Below are 18,148 nucleotides of genomic sequence, written 5' to 3'. Positions count from 1 at the left end.
TGACCCCAAGCTAGTGCTCTTCCTTCTGCAGCGGTTGGGTGGCCTTCAGGTGATGGTGAGGGGCACGGACAGAGAGGATGCCCATGGGAGAAGAGACGGTCTTCCAGCCAGTTCTCAAAAAGACTTGAGGCGTCCAACTCACAACTGCTTTCCTTCCCCTGCCCCACCAGAACCAAGGAATGACAGTCCCCCCCTTTCCCTTGAAGGCTGCCTTTACCACAGAATTGCCGACACTTCTAGATGCTAATCGGGTCCCACCTTTGCGATAACATGGCTCAGAAATACCTTGCTTTGGCCCCACTCTGGCCTCGGGTTAGCCTCCTTGTCTGCTCCACAAGCCCCAAGCACGTTACACGGAGGTCACATGGGAGGCACCCTGCAGGGAACCTTGAAGACTGAGACTGACAAGGGCTGATCTGATTTCCAAAAATCAGGAAAAATGTAGACTCCACCAAATAGAGGTGGGAGTGCTCTATATAAAATAAATCCAGATTAGAGTGCTATTCTATGCAATGCTATCCAATAAAACTTTTTGAAATGATGGAAATATGCATCTTATCTGCATTGTCTAACATGGTAACCACTAACCACATGGGGGTACTGAGTACTTGAAAAGTGGCTATAGCAACTGAGGAACTGAGCTTTAAATGTAATTCAATCTAATTTAGTTAATTTAACTTTAAATAACCACATGTGCTGGTTGCTAATGTACACTAGCGCAGCTCCATTAATCTAAATGTCAGCAAGACATTCGGCAAGATCTTGGGCTATCCAGTGGACAGCGGGGAGAAATATGGGCTGACCTGTACTATAGTTAGATATACTCAGAACAGGTTTGAACAGCCATTCTCCGAGTGGTGATTAATGGGCTCATGAGAACCTGAAAGCGGTATTGAGCGAGGTGCTGAAGGATTCTGTGCTTATCTTGATCCCAGTCAACATTTCCCCCCAGGATCTGAGTAAGAGCTCTTGAGGGCAGGCTAAGCAAATGTGTAGATAAAAAGCTTCCAGAGACGGCCACCGTACTGGAAGGGAACCAGGGTCCCCTCAATTCCTACAGGCTGCAACTATGGACTAAAGGTGTTAAAATGCAGCATGGCCAGAATAGTGTCGTACAAGCTCTTACAATCCAGCGGCGTTAGGACAGTGTGCCAGAGGGTGTCTTAGCAGCTGTGCACTCTGGGGCTCTGATAATTCATGGCACATCCACAGGGTGGTGGGCATGACCAAAGAGCAAATGGGAACTTTGGAAGGGTTGACCAGAGGAGAGAAAGGGCTGTTTTACTTTGCACAGTGACAACCAGGTCAAACCTGAAGTCAGGAAGACACAGCTAAGTGAGGGATGAACACAAGGTGCTTAGGAAGAGAGCCAGAGCTACTAGACCCAGAGAAAAGGGAAAGGATAACACATGTATTTATGTTCACACACGACAGGAAAGAAGCCTCGCTTACCATTCATGGACCTACAGGTGAAAACTTAAGTGGAGATGGAATTTACAAGGGACACACTTTGGCTCAACACAGGTAGAACATTTTAATGATCTGAAAGATCCTGGTGTGGGCAGGTGGTCTCTGGAGTAATGGTGTGTATCTGTCTACTGGGGGCCGAGAGGCTGGACACTGGTCAGGGGGTGCGGAGGCGACTCAAGGCTCTGAGGGGTGGCAGGAGCACCAAGTGGCCACTAAGACCCTGAACCCTGAAGTCCTGTGGCTGTGCATATAGTGTCATCTTCCTGTAGGTATCAAAAGCAGGGGCCCACACGCCCAGCAGGAATTAGACTCCTTAGTCCCAAAAGAGTTCCCAATCCTCACACGTCTGGGCCCTTGAAGGTGTGCCTCTTGGGGTTTACCTGGCCATCCCATTCAGATCATAACAGAAAACTGCTTCCTTTAAATAGCAAATTTATCAGTTAATAGCCCAAGGGGAAGTGGTGGTAGGGCATCTGGGTAATTTATTCCCAGAGGGATATTTTTTCCATTGCTTTATGACTTTGACATGGCACAGATAAAATGATCCACAACCATGGCTAGGAAGCTTTTAGAAAATATTTCCTTTATGGGATTTATCCCCAAAGAAATCTCCAGTGATAGGGGAACTCACTTCACCAGATAAATAATTAAGCAATTAAATAAGATGCTGCTGACACTGGCATTACCATTGTCCTTGCCGTCCGTCCTCAGTCACCTGGTAAAGTCAAACAGACAAATGGTAACTTAAAAGTAAAGCTAGCTAGATTAACAGAATCAACTGGACTGCCCTGGCCCAAAGTTCTACCACTGGTTTTCATGGTAATTAGATCAACACCTATGGGAAAGTGTAAATTAACACCTTATGAAATAGTAATGGAAGACCTATACATACTTTGATGATAGAACCGTATGTATCTCCTGAACTCATAAATTCTGATATGACTCAGTATTTAAAGCTTTAATGCATCAGACCAAACTGTCCTTCCATCAGGTAAAGGAAGCTTTCCATGACTCTGCTACAGAAGGTTGAACCTTTCACAACTTAAAACCGGGAGAGTGAGTCTTCTGGAAACAACACCTAACAAAGACGGCCTTTGAATGTTGTTGGAAGGAACAAAGACCAGGTTCTCTTCACTACCCAGATGGCAGCCAAACTCTGTGGACTTGAACCTTGGGTCCCCAGTTGTCAACTGGAAAGGGCTCCTCCAGATTCCTGAGCTGCACACCAGCCAGAGATCTAAAGTTAGAATTGACCACCAGTGAGTCTCCTCCCCAGAAGCAGAAGGAGTCTTGAAGTGGACTGCTCTCCCAAGATCACGGATCAAGATCTTCTCTCCAACACGAACCCTTTATCCCTCCTCCCTATTTGCTACCTGCTTCCTAGTCTATTAATGCATGGGAAGACAACACTACAATTAAGATTTCACAAACAATAGCTACTGCAGGAAACTTAACTAACTACAGGAGTGGCGACATTAAACCAAAAAGGACACAAAGGAAGAGACCCCTCATTTACCCTGTAAGTAACTTCATCAGAATCCCAAATGCCACTGTATGCTTAAATTGTTCTGCGAGTCCTTTTTATAAAGTTAAAATACTAAATCCACATACCCGCCATTCTTTGCCTCAATTTAACCCAACACTGGGGTGGGAAAATGAGATCTACTGCTCAGCCAGTGTAAATGAGACCATTTATAGGCTTCGTGTCAGTCCCACATAGTTAGGTGGCCTTTCAATATGTAGTGATACAGTATTTGCGTCTTTAATGAATGATGCTAACACCTCTGCACCAGCTAATGGGTCCATAAATGCTAATATTTATGAGGGAGCCCTGTGTACACCTTCTGGCTACTCCTTTACATGCTGAGTGTACTGCTAAGGCCACAGCTGCACAACAGAAGTCCCTAGGCTCTCTCCTTAAGGTGGTTTTAGATAATAGAATTGTGTTAGGTTACTTGTTGGTTGGACAAGGTGGAGTCTACCCAGATCAACGCCTCTGGTACTGTAGAAACTCAATTATAAGATATTAACAAACAAGCTACTTGGTTAAAACAGGTTGATACCTCAACAGGTTCATTCTTTGATTTATTGGATTGGTCCATGGGGAATACTTCCGACCCCTGGGTATTGTCTTCCTAATAGTCATCATTAGAGTCTTAAATGCATCTACAGCTGTGGATTTTGTGCATTGTTTGGGGAAATACACGACGCACTTATGAAGGGAAGCAGGTAAGCTGAGTGCCATTATTTTGATTTATTGCCTTCTGAAGTACCATGGGGGAGGGCCTGAGAACAAGTCCGCTTTATCAGCAGTTCTAAAGCCGTATTACCTGAGATTTGCATTCTGGAAAAAAAAAAAATCGAGACTGAATTATCAATAGGTACATCATGAGATTTGGGTTTTGGCCCTGATAGAAGAACCTGTACTAACCTGAAAAAGGTTATATGAGATTAAAGAAAGAAACCAGTTAAACACCAAATCCTGGTGAAAGGCGTGGATTTAACCACAGAGCCACGTTAGCAGAACACCTCCCTCTGGGGTGGTTAGGGACGCAGAATTTGAGTCGAGTGCAGGCTGCTCAAGGTGGCTTCCTCCCCAGGGACTGGCTGCCAGCTTCAGCATTCCCAGGAAGAACCAGCCCTGGGGTCGCATTTCTCTGTCCTCGGCGCCCTTTCACTTCTCATCATCCCGTCCGTAGTTAATTGTTTGTAAGGCCTGAGCTATGAGTGTCGCCATTTCTCGGGTGCCTGCAGCAACCACTCTGCAAGACATGAGGTCGAGAGGTCCGCCTGAGGACAGAGAAGAAGAGAGCACCAGGGTTATTGGAGAGGGCAGAATAGTCCAGGATAACTCAGCACGCGCCCATTCCCAGAAAAACAAAGCTCGCAGGCTGTGCCCGAGGCGGGAACAAACGGTGTGGCACAGATGTGAGCCTGGTCAGAGAGGGGTGATGCCTTTCAGCATTGGCACCACCCCAATGTGAGTGCAGTGGAGGTGCCACAGTCCAAGGCCGTTTTGGAGGCTGTGCTGGGAGAATGTAGCTTGAGGCCCAACATTCAGGACTGAGGTTCCAATGACTGGTTAGACCAGGACAGGGGAGAGCAGTTCTCAGCCTCCAGGCTGCATGGGAGGCACTCCAGACCCCACGAGTTGGTTTTTCCGACTGGCAACCCATCCCGGCTGCTGTGGGGAGCAGGCAGCTGGGCATGGACGCTGAAGCCATGTGCTTCGGGGGATGTGAGTAACGGCCTTGCTGGAGCCCTCCGTGCACACACGTGTGCTCGCGTGGTTAAATCCAGTGTCAGGAGCGTTTTTAATCTGAAACTGGTCTGCCTGGCCTTGCCATCTAAGGCTGATACCTCTTCAGTTTTATACTTTTCTGGCAGCTCAATTAAAGCCTTTCAAAGGAGAAAGAGGAAAGAAGTAGAAATGAAATGACAAAAGACCCCCTGCACATACCCAATAGTTAACAGGAAGCCCCCATGTTTCTGCTAACGAGCTCAGGACTGAAAAGCTGGGCGAGAATGGGGCCTAGAAGGACTCACCCAGCCCCTGACTGGTTATCCCTACACATGAGATGAGCCATCTCGCTGCAGCTAAGTGGACGTAACAGCGGTAGAGATGCTAAGTGGGGTTGCATTTGGCCAGTGGGGTCAGTCCCTGGAAGGCAATAACCTTGAAGCGTAAGTAACAGGCACCTTTCAGATCCATCCTAAAACCTCACAGGGCACCCACGTAGCAGACTGTGCTGATCTAACGCCAAACCACAGGGCCGCGGGGTACCAGCCTCCTCTCTGTCAACTGGGGAGCGTGACGCCTGTTCTGCCAGTCTCCTCGGCTTGTGTGCTTAGAAAATTGTCAAATGTTACGTGAATGTAAATGGTGGTGCTCTTCCTGCCCGGCCACATATCCTGACCCTACGGTCTATTTTCATGCTGAGAGGCATAGAGCAGGAAGACAGGAAGGGCGGGAGGCTCTGGACCACTGCTTTTCCGATGCCCTCTCATCAGCAGAGGCTCCAAGGAAGCAAGGGACATTCAGTCTGGAGGTGTCAGTCTAGTCTCCACTGTCGTACCCCTGGGGACTGCGGGCAAACCAAGGGTCAGATGGGCTCACCTGAGGTGTCCATCACGATGCCGCCTGCTTCTCTGATGATGACGGTAGCAGCAGCCATGTCCCAGCAGTGCAGGCCAAACTGGTAATAGGCATCCGCAGCTCCCGAGGCCAGGTGGCAGAGCGCCAAGGTGGAGCTCCCGATCACTCGGACCCTGGGGGGGAGGGAAGACAGCAATGCACGTGAGTGTCACGGTGCACAAATCGGACTGCTCTTAAATAGTGCGCATGCTTACTTCAACCAAAGTCACTCCCTCTGCTGAGCATTCCCAGTCATTGAAAGTAAGCCACAGGGCTTCTACCAACAGGCTCTAGATCCAAAATCTAGAGTCCAGTGCGGTGCTGTCCAACAGAACTTCCTGTGATGATGGAAACGTTCTGCCCTGGGTGGTTCTAGCCACCTGTGGCTGGTGGGCACCTGAAATGCGGCTAGCACAACTGAACAGCTCAGTGCTTAACTCGACCCAAGTTTAACTTAAATCACCTCTTGTGGCTGGTAGCTACAGCACAGACCTAGACGGAGGATGGGAGACAAAGAGGATTCAACTGGACTTGGATTTATTTTCCTAAGTGTTTACTGAGGGAACATCATTTAGGAAGGGCCCTAAGCACACACAGGATTGGCCGGTTGGGTGGCTTGAGACCAGTTCCTTGGTTTTTCAAGGTTGCTCAGAAAGGAACGAAGGTCCCCTGTCCATTTCCTAACAGCTGCTGCAGGAGCTCCCACACTGCACGACGCAGCACCGCGGCGGCCAGGGCCTCAGCCCCGGCTGCGCGTGTTCCTGTCACGGGGACCGTTTTCTTTCAGTCCCCGGGGAGTTTGAAGCAAGACTGTGTGTTTGGCACATTTCTCCTTGGCCCCAGGGTGTTTCAGGAACTGAAGAGTCATACCCATGAGCTTTGGCGTGGAGTAACCTCTCCATGTTGCTCAGGAACAATTTCAGAGTAGCAGGGTCACGTTTGGGACCGATTTCTGTTAGAACCAAGGCCTTTGAAAGATCTGCAATAGAAAGAATGTCCTGTAATCAGAAAAATCAAGTCTTGGTTCTAACTGAATAGTCGGGGTTTTCCCTGAAGTGAACTTCAAATATCAGACCCTCATTCCTTCTAGAATAAGTCTCTTTTGAGTGGTTTAAGCTATACAGTTTTTCTAATACCTATGTTGAAAAGTAAGGACACTGTAACAGAGAGAAACAAAATCCACTCTCTATTTCCTCATCATCTGTTAAAGCCGCTTTCCGATTCTGATTTCAGTGGGAGGTTTTTCAGTTCTCTCTTTTCAGGACTAGTTAGCATGAAAACTTGAAGAGTTTGGTGTCTTAGGGAAATCACCATCATTCAATCACAAATGAAAACAGAATGACTCCAAACTGGGACCACTCAATGTCTGAAGGAAAAAAATGCCTCATCAATTAAATCTGTCTATAAGAACCTTTCTTTAACTGCTGGGGTCACAGAGATGGAAATACCATTATCCCAAAAAGTTGGAGAAAGCAACTTTTAAGTACTGTCTTTGGAAAGGGAGCCGTCAGGGGTAACCCCCTCCACGTAAAGGCAGACGTGGTAGCTGTGTGGCCTCTGCCGTGCAGAGTGGCGAGGCGCTCACGCCAAGCCCACCGTTCCTGCGACAGGCGTGGAGGACCGCGTGCCAGGAAGCTGGCCCCTGGGCACGGAGGGACGTGACCGGGCTCCCTTCCTGTGCCTGACTCACTGGTGGGGAGCACAATCAGCTTGTCCTTACCTGGCCATACACCCAAACACAACCAAATTTAGGCTGTCATGTCTCTTCAGGCCTGCTGCTCGGGCACGATCAGCCACACCAGGTGTGTTCATGAAGTGGAGGGAACACCCCCCCCACAGGTTATTTCGCTCAGTGGGCCCAATCCCATGTCGAAATCTGCAGTCACCTCTCACTGAGGGACCAGATGACCCCGAGAAAGCAATCTCTTCTCAGACAGAACCTACACCCACTTCCCCCTTTTCTTATATCCAGGCTCCCATTTTATACTTTAAACACTTTCTAAAAAACCATTTGGCTCCACATCAAAGCCACCTGCCTTCCGGAGGTCTGAATCATTCCTTGCCAGGCACACCCGGCACTAAAGCTGAGCGAATGCACCTCCCATGTGTCCAGCGTAAGTGCACTGGGCACTGCCCACAACAAGGGATAAGGGGGCCACGCAGCTCCATGGTCTCCATGGACAGGACCCAGTTAACCCTGCCAGAGGTCAACTCCTACCCCCATCCCCCGGGCTGTAAAACTAAGATGGTATTTCCCCTGGAAAAATAGACTTCTTTTGAAGAAAAAGATCAACAAAGCCAGGCACAGTAGACATTTATACGTGGGTATCAAAGCAATGAACACTTTCCCTCAGACACAAGCATTAAGGAAACATTGATAAGAGTCTTCTTGTTTGGGTCGGTTTGTTAAACTGCTGATATTTTTGAATTTATGACAGGATTTATTTTTTTAAAAATATCTTTATTGATTTCAAAGAGAGGAAGGGAGAGGGAGAGAGAGAGAGAAACATCAATGATGAGAGAGTCATTGATCGGCTGCCTCCTGCACGTGCCCCACTGGGGATCTAGTCCGCAGCCCAGGCATGTGCCCTGACTGGGAATCTAACTGCGATCTCCTGGATCCTAGGTCAATGCTCAACCACTGAGCCACGCCTGTCTGGGCATGAGAGGAATTTTTGAGTTAAGTAGAATTGTGTTGACCAGTCCAAAAATCTAATCACTATATACAACACTATTTGGGGGGTGGGTTTGGAATGAATTCTGAATTATAAATATTTAGCTAAAAATGCCCCTTTGAACAATGATACATTGAAATTCGGGGAGTGCCCATTAAATTAAAATTTAAAAGGAAATTAGATGGTGTGCATGCTTTTTAGCCAGGGAAAGCAAGGAAGCAAGATGAGCAGTTTTGGAGGAGGCTGTGGAGGAAAGCAGAAGTGAAGCAGCAGTGGGTGGCCCCTGTCTACTCTTCTAATTTCCTTACCTGACTTCAGATCTCACACACCGCCCCATGCATGTGGACATCAGATTTTTAAAAACAGTTTTACAGGTTATTTTGTTAATTGCTCTTTTGATATAACAATACACCGAGTACACCTTTTACCATCCTTCCGTACTTGTAACAACTGAATGTTATTCTACCCAATGGAAGAACTGGTTGAACCTTCCCCCACAGATGAACATTTTCAGTTCTTGTTATTATAAACAATGTTATCTCTTTTTCTATATAGGTTTGTGCAGTCATGTTGATATATTTTTTTCAGGATAGTTTAATTGAAGTGGAATTTCTGAATGAAAGAGTATGCATATCTGAGATTTTGATAATTAAGGAAGACACTGAAGAAACACCCCCCCCCCCCACTAGAAAGCTGGACAATCAGTTTCCACAGGGAGATAAGTACCCACTTTTAATCAGGTTCATAACATGTGACTACTGCTTCAGGCCAAGGCCTATCCCAATCTCCTTATCAGAGGGAGGGCCTGGCTGCAGGGTGAACAGAGAGCAAAGTCCCCAGAGTGTCAGCCTAGACAAGCAGATTCCCCCGCATGCAGGGCTGGTGCAGGAAGGGCAGGGATTTTCAAACTAAGTGCCACCAGGCTGTTTCACAAGGGAAATTAAACAAAGTGTGGAAACGGCAATCGTTCACATCTTACTCTCTTCCAGACACCTCCATGAATGCTCTCAGTCCTCTGTCACATTTGCTGTCTCACTGTCCTTTCTTCACAGCTAGGAGACCAAGCTTGGAGAAGTGACCTGCATGAGGCCATGTAGCCCTTAAGCGGTTAAGGCCCAGACTTAAACTCAAGCTTGTCTGGTGATATGCGAAAGAAGGGGTTTCTTTCCACAGTTTTAAACTTGTGAAAAGGTGTCTCTGTACCCTCTTCTTCCAGCTGCAATGTATCTATTCTTTCTCACTCCTGCTAATATATTTTTTCCCAAATGAAATCAAGAATAGTAAAAAGGAAGTCTGAGTGCTGCCACCTACAGGCAAATGCTTTCTGTTTTATTTTGCCTTAGATAAGAAAAAAGGTAAAAATTACAGATCTCTTCTACTTATTATCTTCTTTTTTTTATTGATTTCAGAGAGAGAAAGGGAGAGAGGTAGAGAGAGAGAGAAACGTCGATGAGAGAGAAACATCATCGGTCGGCTGTCTCCTGCACACCCCTCACTGGGGGTCGAGCCCACAACCCAGGCACGTGCCCTGAGATGCTCAGCCACTGAGCCACGCCAGCCAGGCCTGCTTAATATCTTCTTATACTATGATTATTCCTGATTATCTACAATTACTATGATATTTGTACTTTATTACCATTTTCCCAATATTTATCATAATATTTTAGTTTTTAATCAAATACTAATTGTATTTTTGATTTAAAATATTCTGTGTCTTCAGGGGTGTGTGGGTTGGGAATGGAGAGCTATTGCTTACTAAGCACAGAGTTTCTATTTGTAGTGATAAAAGTTTTGGAAATAGGGGTAATGGTTGCACAACATTGTGAATGTAATCAATACCACTAAACTATACACCTAAAAATGGCTCAGATGGCTAGTGTTATGTTATATACTGTATATTTTACTACAATAATAAAAAACAACAACTAATAGATTTTGAAGTAGGGCATCTCTGTATACTCTTTCAATAAACAGATTTTATTTAGGGTGAAAAGATGTAGTCTGTGACTTCCAACAGTTTGAAAACCCTTTTTCTATTTGAACAAAGTTAAAAATACCCAGAGTACCAAAGAGTACTGTTGTCTTAAGAGAAATTTTACAGCTTAAAGGCAAGTGTATATACATTGAAATATGTACTCCTGGAGAAAGAGGCAATTGTGCTTTAAGTCTGGAAAATGTCCCCTCTGGGCACTGGCTGGCTTTGCTGAGTGTAGAGCTCCCGAAACAACACTATATCAGAGTGTTTTCATACACACGTCCCAATTCTTTCAGACTTCTTAAAGACCCTTAAGAGCTATTCATATGAAAATAAAATTCAACTTTATTTAACTTAGAAACCTAAGTACTAAGAATGAAGATTGGTGGTTGGGGGTGGAGGCAGGAAGGGGGTGTGTCGGGGAGACAGTGCTTAATGGGTACAAGGCTTTACCTTGGAGAGTGCAAATGCACAGCACTGTGAATGTACTGCCACTGAATTGTTCACTTTAAAATGGTTAATTTTATGTTACTTGACTTTCACCTGAATAAATTATTTTAAAAAACACACAGGTAATTTGGAAATAAAAAGTACTCTTTAGAATCCTGGAGAAGACAGAACTGGAAATCTATGCAACAACCATGTAGATTTTAACCTTTCCAAGCCTCCTCTGATAAAAACAGACAGAACAACTAGGAGAGCAAAAAACAAAACTATAGACATCATCTTCAATAAAACCCCCAACACACACACACACACACACACACACACACACACACACACAACTATATGGTCAAGGTATATCTGAACCTCAAAACACAATGGGTGGAGCAAACCTCCAGCAGCTATAAGATCATTTGGCATCGTGACATCAGGAGGAAGAGAGAAGCATCGAGCATCTTATTGGACCCGAGAACAGGAGAACCTCAAAATCACCAATAGCCACTCACTGGAAACCAGCTTGGGCCAATATGAGAGGAGCTGAGCACACATCAATTCATGGGTCCCTGGTATGGGATGTGGGGTAAGGTCTGAAAGTAGGGAGCCAACCAGCCCTATGACCAGGGCCTCGTAGGGCACGTCCTGAGAAGAAATGCATGGGAGTGAATTCCAGAGTCACTAGACAGGAATAATAAAGGCAAAGGAAAAAGAAGATCCAGATAACAGTAAAGGAGGGAAACAGAGCCAAAAAAAAAAAAAAATCTAAGAGCAAGGCCAATTTTTAGCACATCACAAAAACAGAAGAGGGAGCTCTGGAGCTGTGAAAGTACAAAAACTGTCTTGACATCCCTCCCCACCCCCACACAAGGTCAGGAATACAGATTTCTAGTAGAAAAAAGTGAAAGAATCATGGTTGAATCCTATACACAATTATCATAAGGAAGAAGATCAGGGGCAGAAAAACATTTCTCTAGTCAATCAAGGAATGCCCAGAAAGATTTATCCACAAAACAGAAATAGCTTTATGTAAAAGAAATAAAGAATATAATATTTAATATCAACTGTGATTGAAAAAGAAAATTTTAAAAAAGAAGAAAGAAATAAGACTATATGAAAGAACAGCATAACTCAAAAGTAGAGGAGATAGAACTTAGGAAAGAATCAGAAAACATTTCAGAGGAGACAATAAAACTAAAGAAATACAGAATGAATAAGCCCAATGTATCATGCTTTATAAAAAATAAAGGATGAAAGAGGAGATTTAAAAAAAGTTGGTGGAAAAGGTGAAAAAGATTGTGACAAAAGAAAGTGACCTAAAAACAAGGTAAGCAGAGGAGACCCAACATGCACATAATAAGAGACCCAGACCTGGCCGGTGGCTCAGTGGTTAGAGTGTGGGCCTGTACCCTGAAGGATCACGGGTTCAATTCCCGGTCAAGGGCATGGGCCTGGGTTGCAGGTTCAATGCTCAACCCTGGTCAGGGCGGGTGTGGGAGGTAACCAATCGATGTGTCTCTCTCTCTCCCTCTCTCACTCTCCCTCTCCCTCCCTCCTCTCTCTCTCTCTCCTGGTAAAATTTGAAGAAAAAGCTACTAATAAAACTCTGGCCTCATCTAATCCTTAACCCCTATTCAGTGTAGCTTTTTTTGTTTTTGTGAGTTGAAGATATTCCAGAAACGTTTAATAGGAATTGGAAAAGAGAAGGCGAAGAAAGCACAGGGGAAAGATTAGTGGTGGTTGTTTCAATGGCTGTTTCCTCCAGAAATGCATCTTAATTCTAACAATGGGCTGTAGCTGATCTTGTGCAAAGACTCAAGTTTCTTCTTTGATAATGACTCATTTTGGGTACTGTGCCAGAGAATTTGCTGAGTGTTTTCTACGTGTAATTTTATTTAACCCTCCATGTCTTCATCATCATCACTCTGCTTTATATATGAAGACTGAGGTTTGGAGAGGTGAACTGACAAGTCACAGCATTAGAAGGTGGCAGAATCAGGATCTGAACCCAGGTCTGCACAACACCTAAAGACAGTGCTGCTAAAGAGTCCTTTCCGGCCTATGTACAGCAGCTCCTCTGTGCAGTGGTAAATCACTCCAAATTCAAGCTGGGGGACAGGGGCAGGACAGAAAACAAATGCCGTTCACTTAATAGGTACAAAAAATAACAGGAACTCCTCCCATAGAAACCTAGTCGCCCATCAAATAGAAAACGACCAGGTTGAAACACACACTGGACTTTATAAGTCAGAAATCAAAACAAAAAAATAGTCATGAAAGAGCTTTGGAATGTGTGTAGCTGAGGAGGGTTTATGACAATGAGTGACGAACACTCTGGGACAGAAGGGCCTATGATGGGCCCAACGCTGTGGTGACCCCAGGTGCCTGCCCATGTGGGAGGGGTGAGCCAGCGCTGGGCGAGTGGTCTGAAAGCCCCGCTGAGCACGTGAAGCTCTAATGCACTGCCGAGCGGCGCAGGCAGCTGACCAGAAAGCCGAGCGTGTGTGAATCCAGTTGAGTGTTAGGTAATCAAATAAAATATAGAGCAAAGTTCACATAAGCGTGTTTAATAACATGCTTTCTCACTATTGAGTTACACAATTCAGCTTGAGCGGTTGCCTCTTGGCATGCATGGCTGTAATTAATGCCACCTTTTACTCAGCCAAACAAAACGTTTGTGGGAGAGGGAGAAATGGGGCAGGGCTGGGACTCAAGCGGTAACTGGTTAGTGCCTCCTGCTGCTCCCGCCTCTATCTGAAGCCTCCTGTGACGTCTCCCCTTCCCCTCACCCTGGGCCTCCCGGGGCCTCCTCAGACTCCCTGAGGCAGTCCTGCCCCGACCTGTTCTTCATACAATGACAGGTCGCCTCCCTAACAGACCAGCTGTTTGTGGGGTCATGGCACTGCAAGGCGGAGTCTGCTACAGCAAATACCCCCGCTGCGCCTGGATCAACAGTCGTGGGATTGCAGAAACCCAGACATAAGAAGTTAGCGATGCAGGGCTCCTGATGACGCCGCGTCCACCAGATCATCATGGATCACAGCTGGAGAGCCCCTTCCTTACCAGGGGAGGGCAGGGCACGCCTCAGTCCTCTCATGGCCTCGGAGGCCATCTCGGCACACAGGTGTCATCCAAGGAGGAAGAAAAGGCAGAATAAATAGAGACAATGGAGAAAGGGCACTAGGAAAGACACTTTTAACAAAGAAGCTGGAAATGGGTAGAGGGGAGGCAGCAGGAAGGCAGAGGGAGCTCGGAGAAGTGTTGACACCACAAACCAAAGCCATGGTGGGTAAAGGAGATAACGGAGGAGGGGGTATCTTATGATGTCCTGCTGCAGAAACACGCAAGTAAGGAGTTAGCAGAAACTGTGCTTTCTACTTTTTCAGACCCAAATATGGACATTATGGACCTTTTAAGGTCTTCCCCTAATCCACCTGCTCCTGGTCTTGGGCTCTTCTCTTTACTTGTCTCGCAATTTTCTGTCCCTGACAGTATCTGTCCTACAAAGTGCTAAGCTATCGCCAGTTTAATCAGTGAGAGAAAAAGGCCAAAAAGAGTCACTGAAACACCTAAACCAGCACATTGGTATTGACACCAGTAATATGCAGATTAAATATAATGTAGTCCCTTTGTAAGAGCTACTGGGTGCCCTTGAGGTTCTGCTTGAGGCATCACAAGGACAGTGGGTCATCTGTGGTAAGTGAAACATCACTTATGTACATGATTTCTCACAGAAACTGAAGCCAGCTACAGTTAGTCCACAACCAGGGAGCCACAGACTGCACCTGGGTGACATCATCCAGGGGGCAACATGACAGCTCACATTTATCCGCACGCTCTGAGGCCAGAGCATGCTTCTGACTCTGCCCGCGGCATTGGACTGCTAGAGACCAAATCATAACTAATGACTGGATTTCTTTAAGCATCCAAGATGAAAGATGTGAGTACAAAATAGAAAGAGACTATTTAAAGCTCCTAGCCACATTCACAAAAACATCAAGATACAGAACTGGCTCCATTTCTAGTTCATCAGGGACACAGTGTCCCTAAAAAGAGATTGAACTCTCAGCAGGAGATTTCCACCACTGTTTCAGGGAATGGTGCTTTTTGGCATTTTCCATGGACATTTCTCAATCTGAAGTGAACTGAGACAAGCCGCGTGAAGCCCTACCTGTCTCCCCGGAGACCTGCAGCCGCTGGCCATTGCAGAAGGCACCCCGGCCTCTCTGGCCTGTGTACAGCCGCTCCTCTGTGCAGTGGTAAATCACTCCAAATTCAAGCTGGGGGGCAGGGGCAGGACAGAAAACAAATGCCTTTCACTTAATGGGTACAGAAAATAACAGTAATTCAAAGGTGAAGGTGTTCTTGCCTGGCCAGTGTAGCTCAGTGGTTGAACGTCAAACCATGAACCTGGAAGTCAGGGTTCAATTCCCTATCAGGGCACATGCCCGGGCTGCAGGCTCGATCCCCAGAGTAGGGGGCGTGCAGGAGGCAGATGATCAATGACCTGCTTTCTTTTTCTTTTTTTTTAAATATATCTTTATTGATTTCAGAGAGAGGAAAGGAGAGGGAGAGATAGAAACATCAATGATGAGAGAGTCATTGATTGGCTGCCTCCTGCATGCCCTCAACTGGGGATCGAGCCCACAACCTGGGCATGTGCCCTGACCAGGAATCGAACCCTGATTGCCTGCATCCTAGGTCGACGCTCAACCGCTGAGCCACACCCGGCCGGGCTCAATGACCTGCTTTCATCGTTGATGTTTCTATTTCTCTCCCTTCCTCTCTCTGAAATAAAAGATATTTAAAAAAAACCCAAATAAACAAAGGTGAAGGTGTTCTAAAATGCAATGACGATGTGATAGAAAATACTTTTCAAAAAGGAATTAAAAGTCTAGATTCAAAATTAGACCTGCATGGAAGCAAGCTTTCTTTTTTTAAAAATTACTACATTTAAAAGTGTACTAAAACTAAAAAAACCATATTAAAACTTAACATCATAACCAAGCATTAGTAATTGAAAGTTATTGAAAAAACTTAATTCTTTAGAAAGGCTTTTTCCCCCTGGGGTGGTGGGAGGCTACTTGTGACAGTAATCAAACTCCACAAGTAATCCTCAAAACTGCTGATGTGTGAAGAATGCGTCTAGGGCAGTCCTAGGAAGACCAAGGTGGCTCGCCAAAGGGGGCTCATCCCTGAGCGGGCGAGCGCCACCTAGTGGCCGCACTGCCACAAATCAGTGACCAGGCCACGGCCACAGCCTCCCACTCAGGGATGGTAAAAGGAAGAGGCATGAAAAAAAATGCTACCTGACACCCATGTGTTTCTGTGACTTTCCTCTACTGACTTCTCACTAGACAGGGTTAACAACAGCAAGTGTGCTTGCTCTGGGGGTTAGCCAAGGACCCATCTCTTTGGAAATTAAGAGAGACCCAGGGCCAAATGCCTCAGGAAAGTCTCGGCTGGCCCAGGCTGAATTTGATTATAGTGCAAGAGACTCCCCAACCTGCAGGAATTGTGTTTTCCACTGGGGAGGATGGTTCGGTCAGCACTTACCGAGGGCCTACAGCCTTCCAGCAACCCTTAACCATCCTCCCTGCTCCCCTACCCTGGTTTAAAGGGCTTCCCAAATACAGCTCAGCCTAGAATTGGGCTGGACTTGGATAGCCTGTGGTGGGAGCCCTGCGCCCCTTGGCAAGCAGGCGGCCCTCAGGCCTTGAGGGAACAGTGAGGAAGGGTGGGATGCTCCCCTTGACCAGGGGGCATCCACTATATGCCCAGGCCACCAGTGCACAGTCATACACACCAGACCCATCCCAGGGTGTGGGCCTCGCCAGCTGGCGACCTCGCCAGCCCACAGCACTTTGCCCTCCCTCAGTTACTGACACAGCAGCTGTGAGCATCACCCTCTGAGGTGACTGCTCGACCCCCTACCCGGTTCGGTGACAACATTCAACAGAGAGACAAGTGAACAATTAACTCCTTACTCAAATTTCAATATTAAAAATCTTGCTTATCTTCAACTGAAGCACTTTTACAGGGGTATAGACTTCTCTCCGCTTCCATGCTAGGGAATCTATGCTAACACTGAGGATTAAGATGAAAAATGGTGTTCTGAAGGAGGGCTGCCTTTGAAAAACACTGAGCCCAGTCTTATTTAAATATAATTGTAGTGACTACAAAGAAATGAAGGCCTTTCTAAGTGCTATTGCTTAAACTGATTAATAAAAAGTTGCAGGCCCTCAGATGCTGCTGGCTCCAAGGGTCTCTGGGAACCCTGAAGCAGCCACGTTCTCACACTAACAGCTAGGGGAAGATAAAGAAGAATTAATGGAATATTGGGATTAAAAATGTCCTCCAAAAATAGGAATTCTTTTTGTGACTAAATCACACGCCCCCGGGGTCACATGGAGACTAACTCGGACAATCTGCTCAGAACTTCTCCTTCCACAGTCACATCAGAAAAAGACCAGGGTGAAAACAAGGGTGGCCACAGAGCCCCGAGTCTGCACATCCCATACTGGTTTGCATCTGTTTTTCTCAGATTTGAAAAACACATGCTTGGATTTACTAGTCATGACTAAGGCACATGACAAAGAGAGAGAAACAGGAGTGCAGAGGTTGAAACCAAAAAGGGAGATGACTAAATGAAACCTGAACCGGAGCCCTGGGGACCCAAGGGGCTTGGGGCTGCTGGTCCAAGGGCCCCACCCAGCACGTACCTCCTGGTTCACAGCAAATCCAATGCTTACTGCCACGGTTGGAAATCTGCAAAGGAAAACAGAATGGCTTACACTCTAAAACATACTGGCCTCTTGCAAACTGACACGGGAGCACTTAGGAGCCTCTGTGTGGCTGTGCAGCATAGTCACTCAAGGCACAGAAGGACCTTTTCACAGTGTGGGTGGGTCTGTTTTTTTAAAAACTACTTCCCACAATTTCACTAACTGCTTCCAAGACAAACAGGGTTAGCTGAGCATGTTGTAAGATAGCAGCATTCTGCAAGTCATGTAAAGTTGATGTAATTCAACAATGACCAAGTACCCAATTGACAGACCTAAAAGGACCACTGAGACCTCCAAAAAGGCCAGGTGCATGCATGCGCCAGGCAGAGTGGTGAGGGCCCCCCAGGAGGCGACATCACAGGTGCCGGGCCACAGCCTCCACCTAGAGGCTGGGTCTAGGCGATAACTGCCCTCCTCACTCCAACAGCAGGCGCGGGCCACAATGGGCGAAGGCTGGCTATGACGTCGCAGTTTACCTGTGGTTTTATTCTGAGATTTTGTTGTTGCTGCTCTGCATCTTTAAAATAATCTTTCCTTTATGTGAAGATCATCAGAGCTTAACAAGTAGGAACAAGGAAAGGCTGGGTACTGCTAACCCACAGGAAAACTGTGAAACCAGTCAAACCCGGATCTGAGCGCTGACTGCCAAGGTGGCGGCCATGTGACACTC

The 18,148-nt window shown here is 46.4% G+C and overlaps 1 protein-coding gene across 1 annotated transcript in view; it reads right to left on the bottom strand.

The window, feature by feature from the left end:
* Window positions 1–3,704: 3,704 nt before the first annotated feature.
* IMPA2 (inositol monophosphatase 2) overlaps window positions 3,705–18,148 on the bottom strand; it is a 42,429-nt gene continuing 27,985 nt past the window's right edge. The window contains exons 4-8 of the mRNA XM_081150039.1: window positions 17,416–17,461; window positions 14,865–14,973; window positions 6,476–6,584; window positions 5,588–5,739; window positions 3,705–4,260 (exon numbers count right to left, since the gene is read on the bottom strand). Coding sequence (XP_081006165.1) covers window positions 4,145–4,260; window positions 5,588–5,739; window positions 6,476–6,584; window positions 14,865–14,973; window positions 17,416–17,461 — 532 coding nt within the window. The 3' untranslated portion in view covers window positions 3,705–4,144. The remainder of the gene's footprint in view (window positions 4,261–5,587; window positions 5,740–6,475; window positions 6,585–14,864; window positions 14,974–17,415; window positions 17,462–18,148) is intronic.

This window comes from Miniopterus schreibersii (genome assembly GCF_964146895.1).
Source record: "Miniopterus schreibersii genome assembly, chromosome: 10".
NCBI classification, from domain to species: Eukaryota; Metazoa; Chordata; class Mammalia; order Chiroptera; family Miniopteridae; genus Miniopterus; species Miniopterus schreibersii.
Note: the sequence above shows the minus strand (reverse complement) of the source record. Positions and strands in the feature narration are given on the sequence as shown.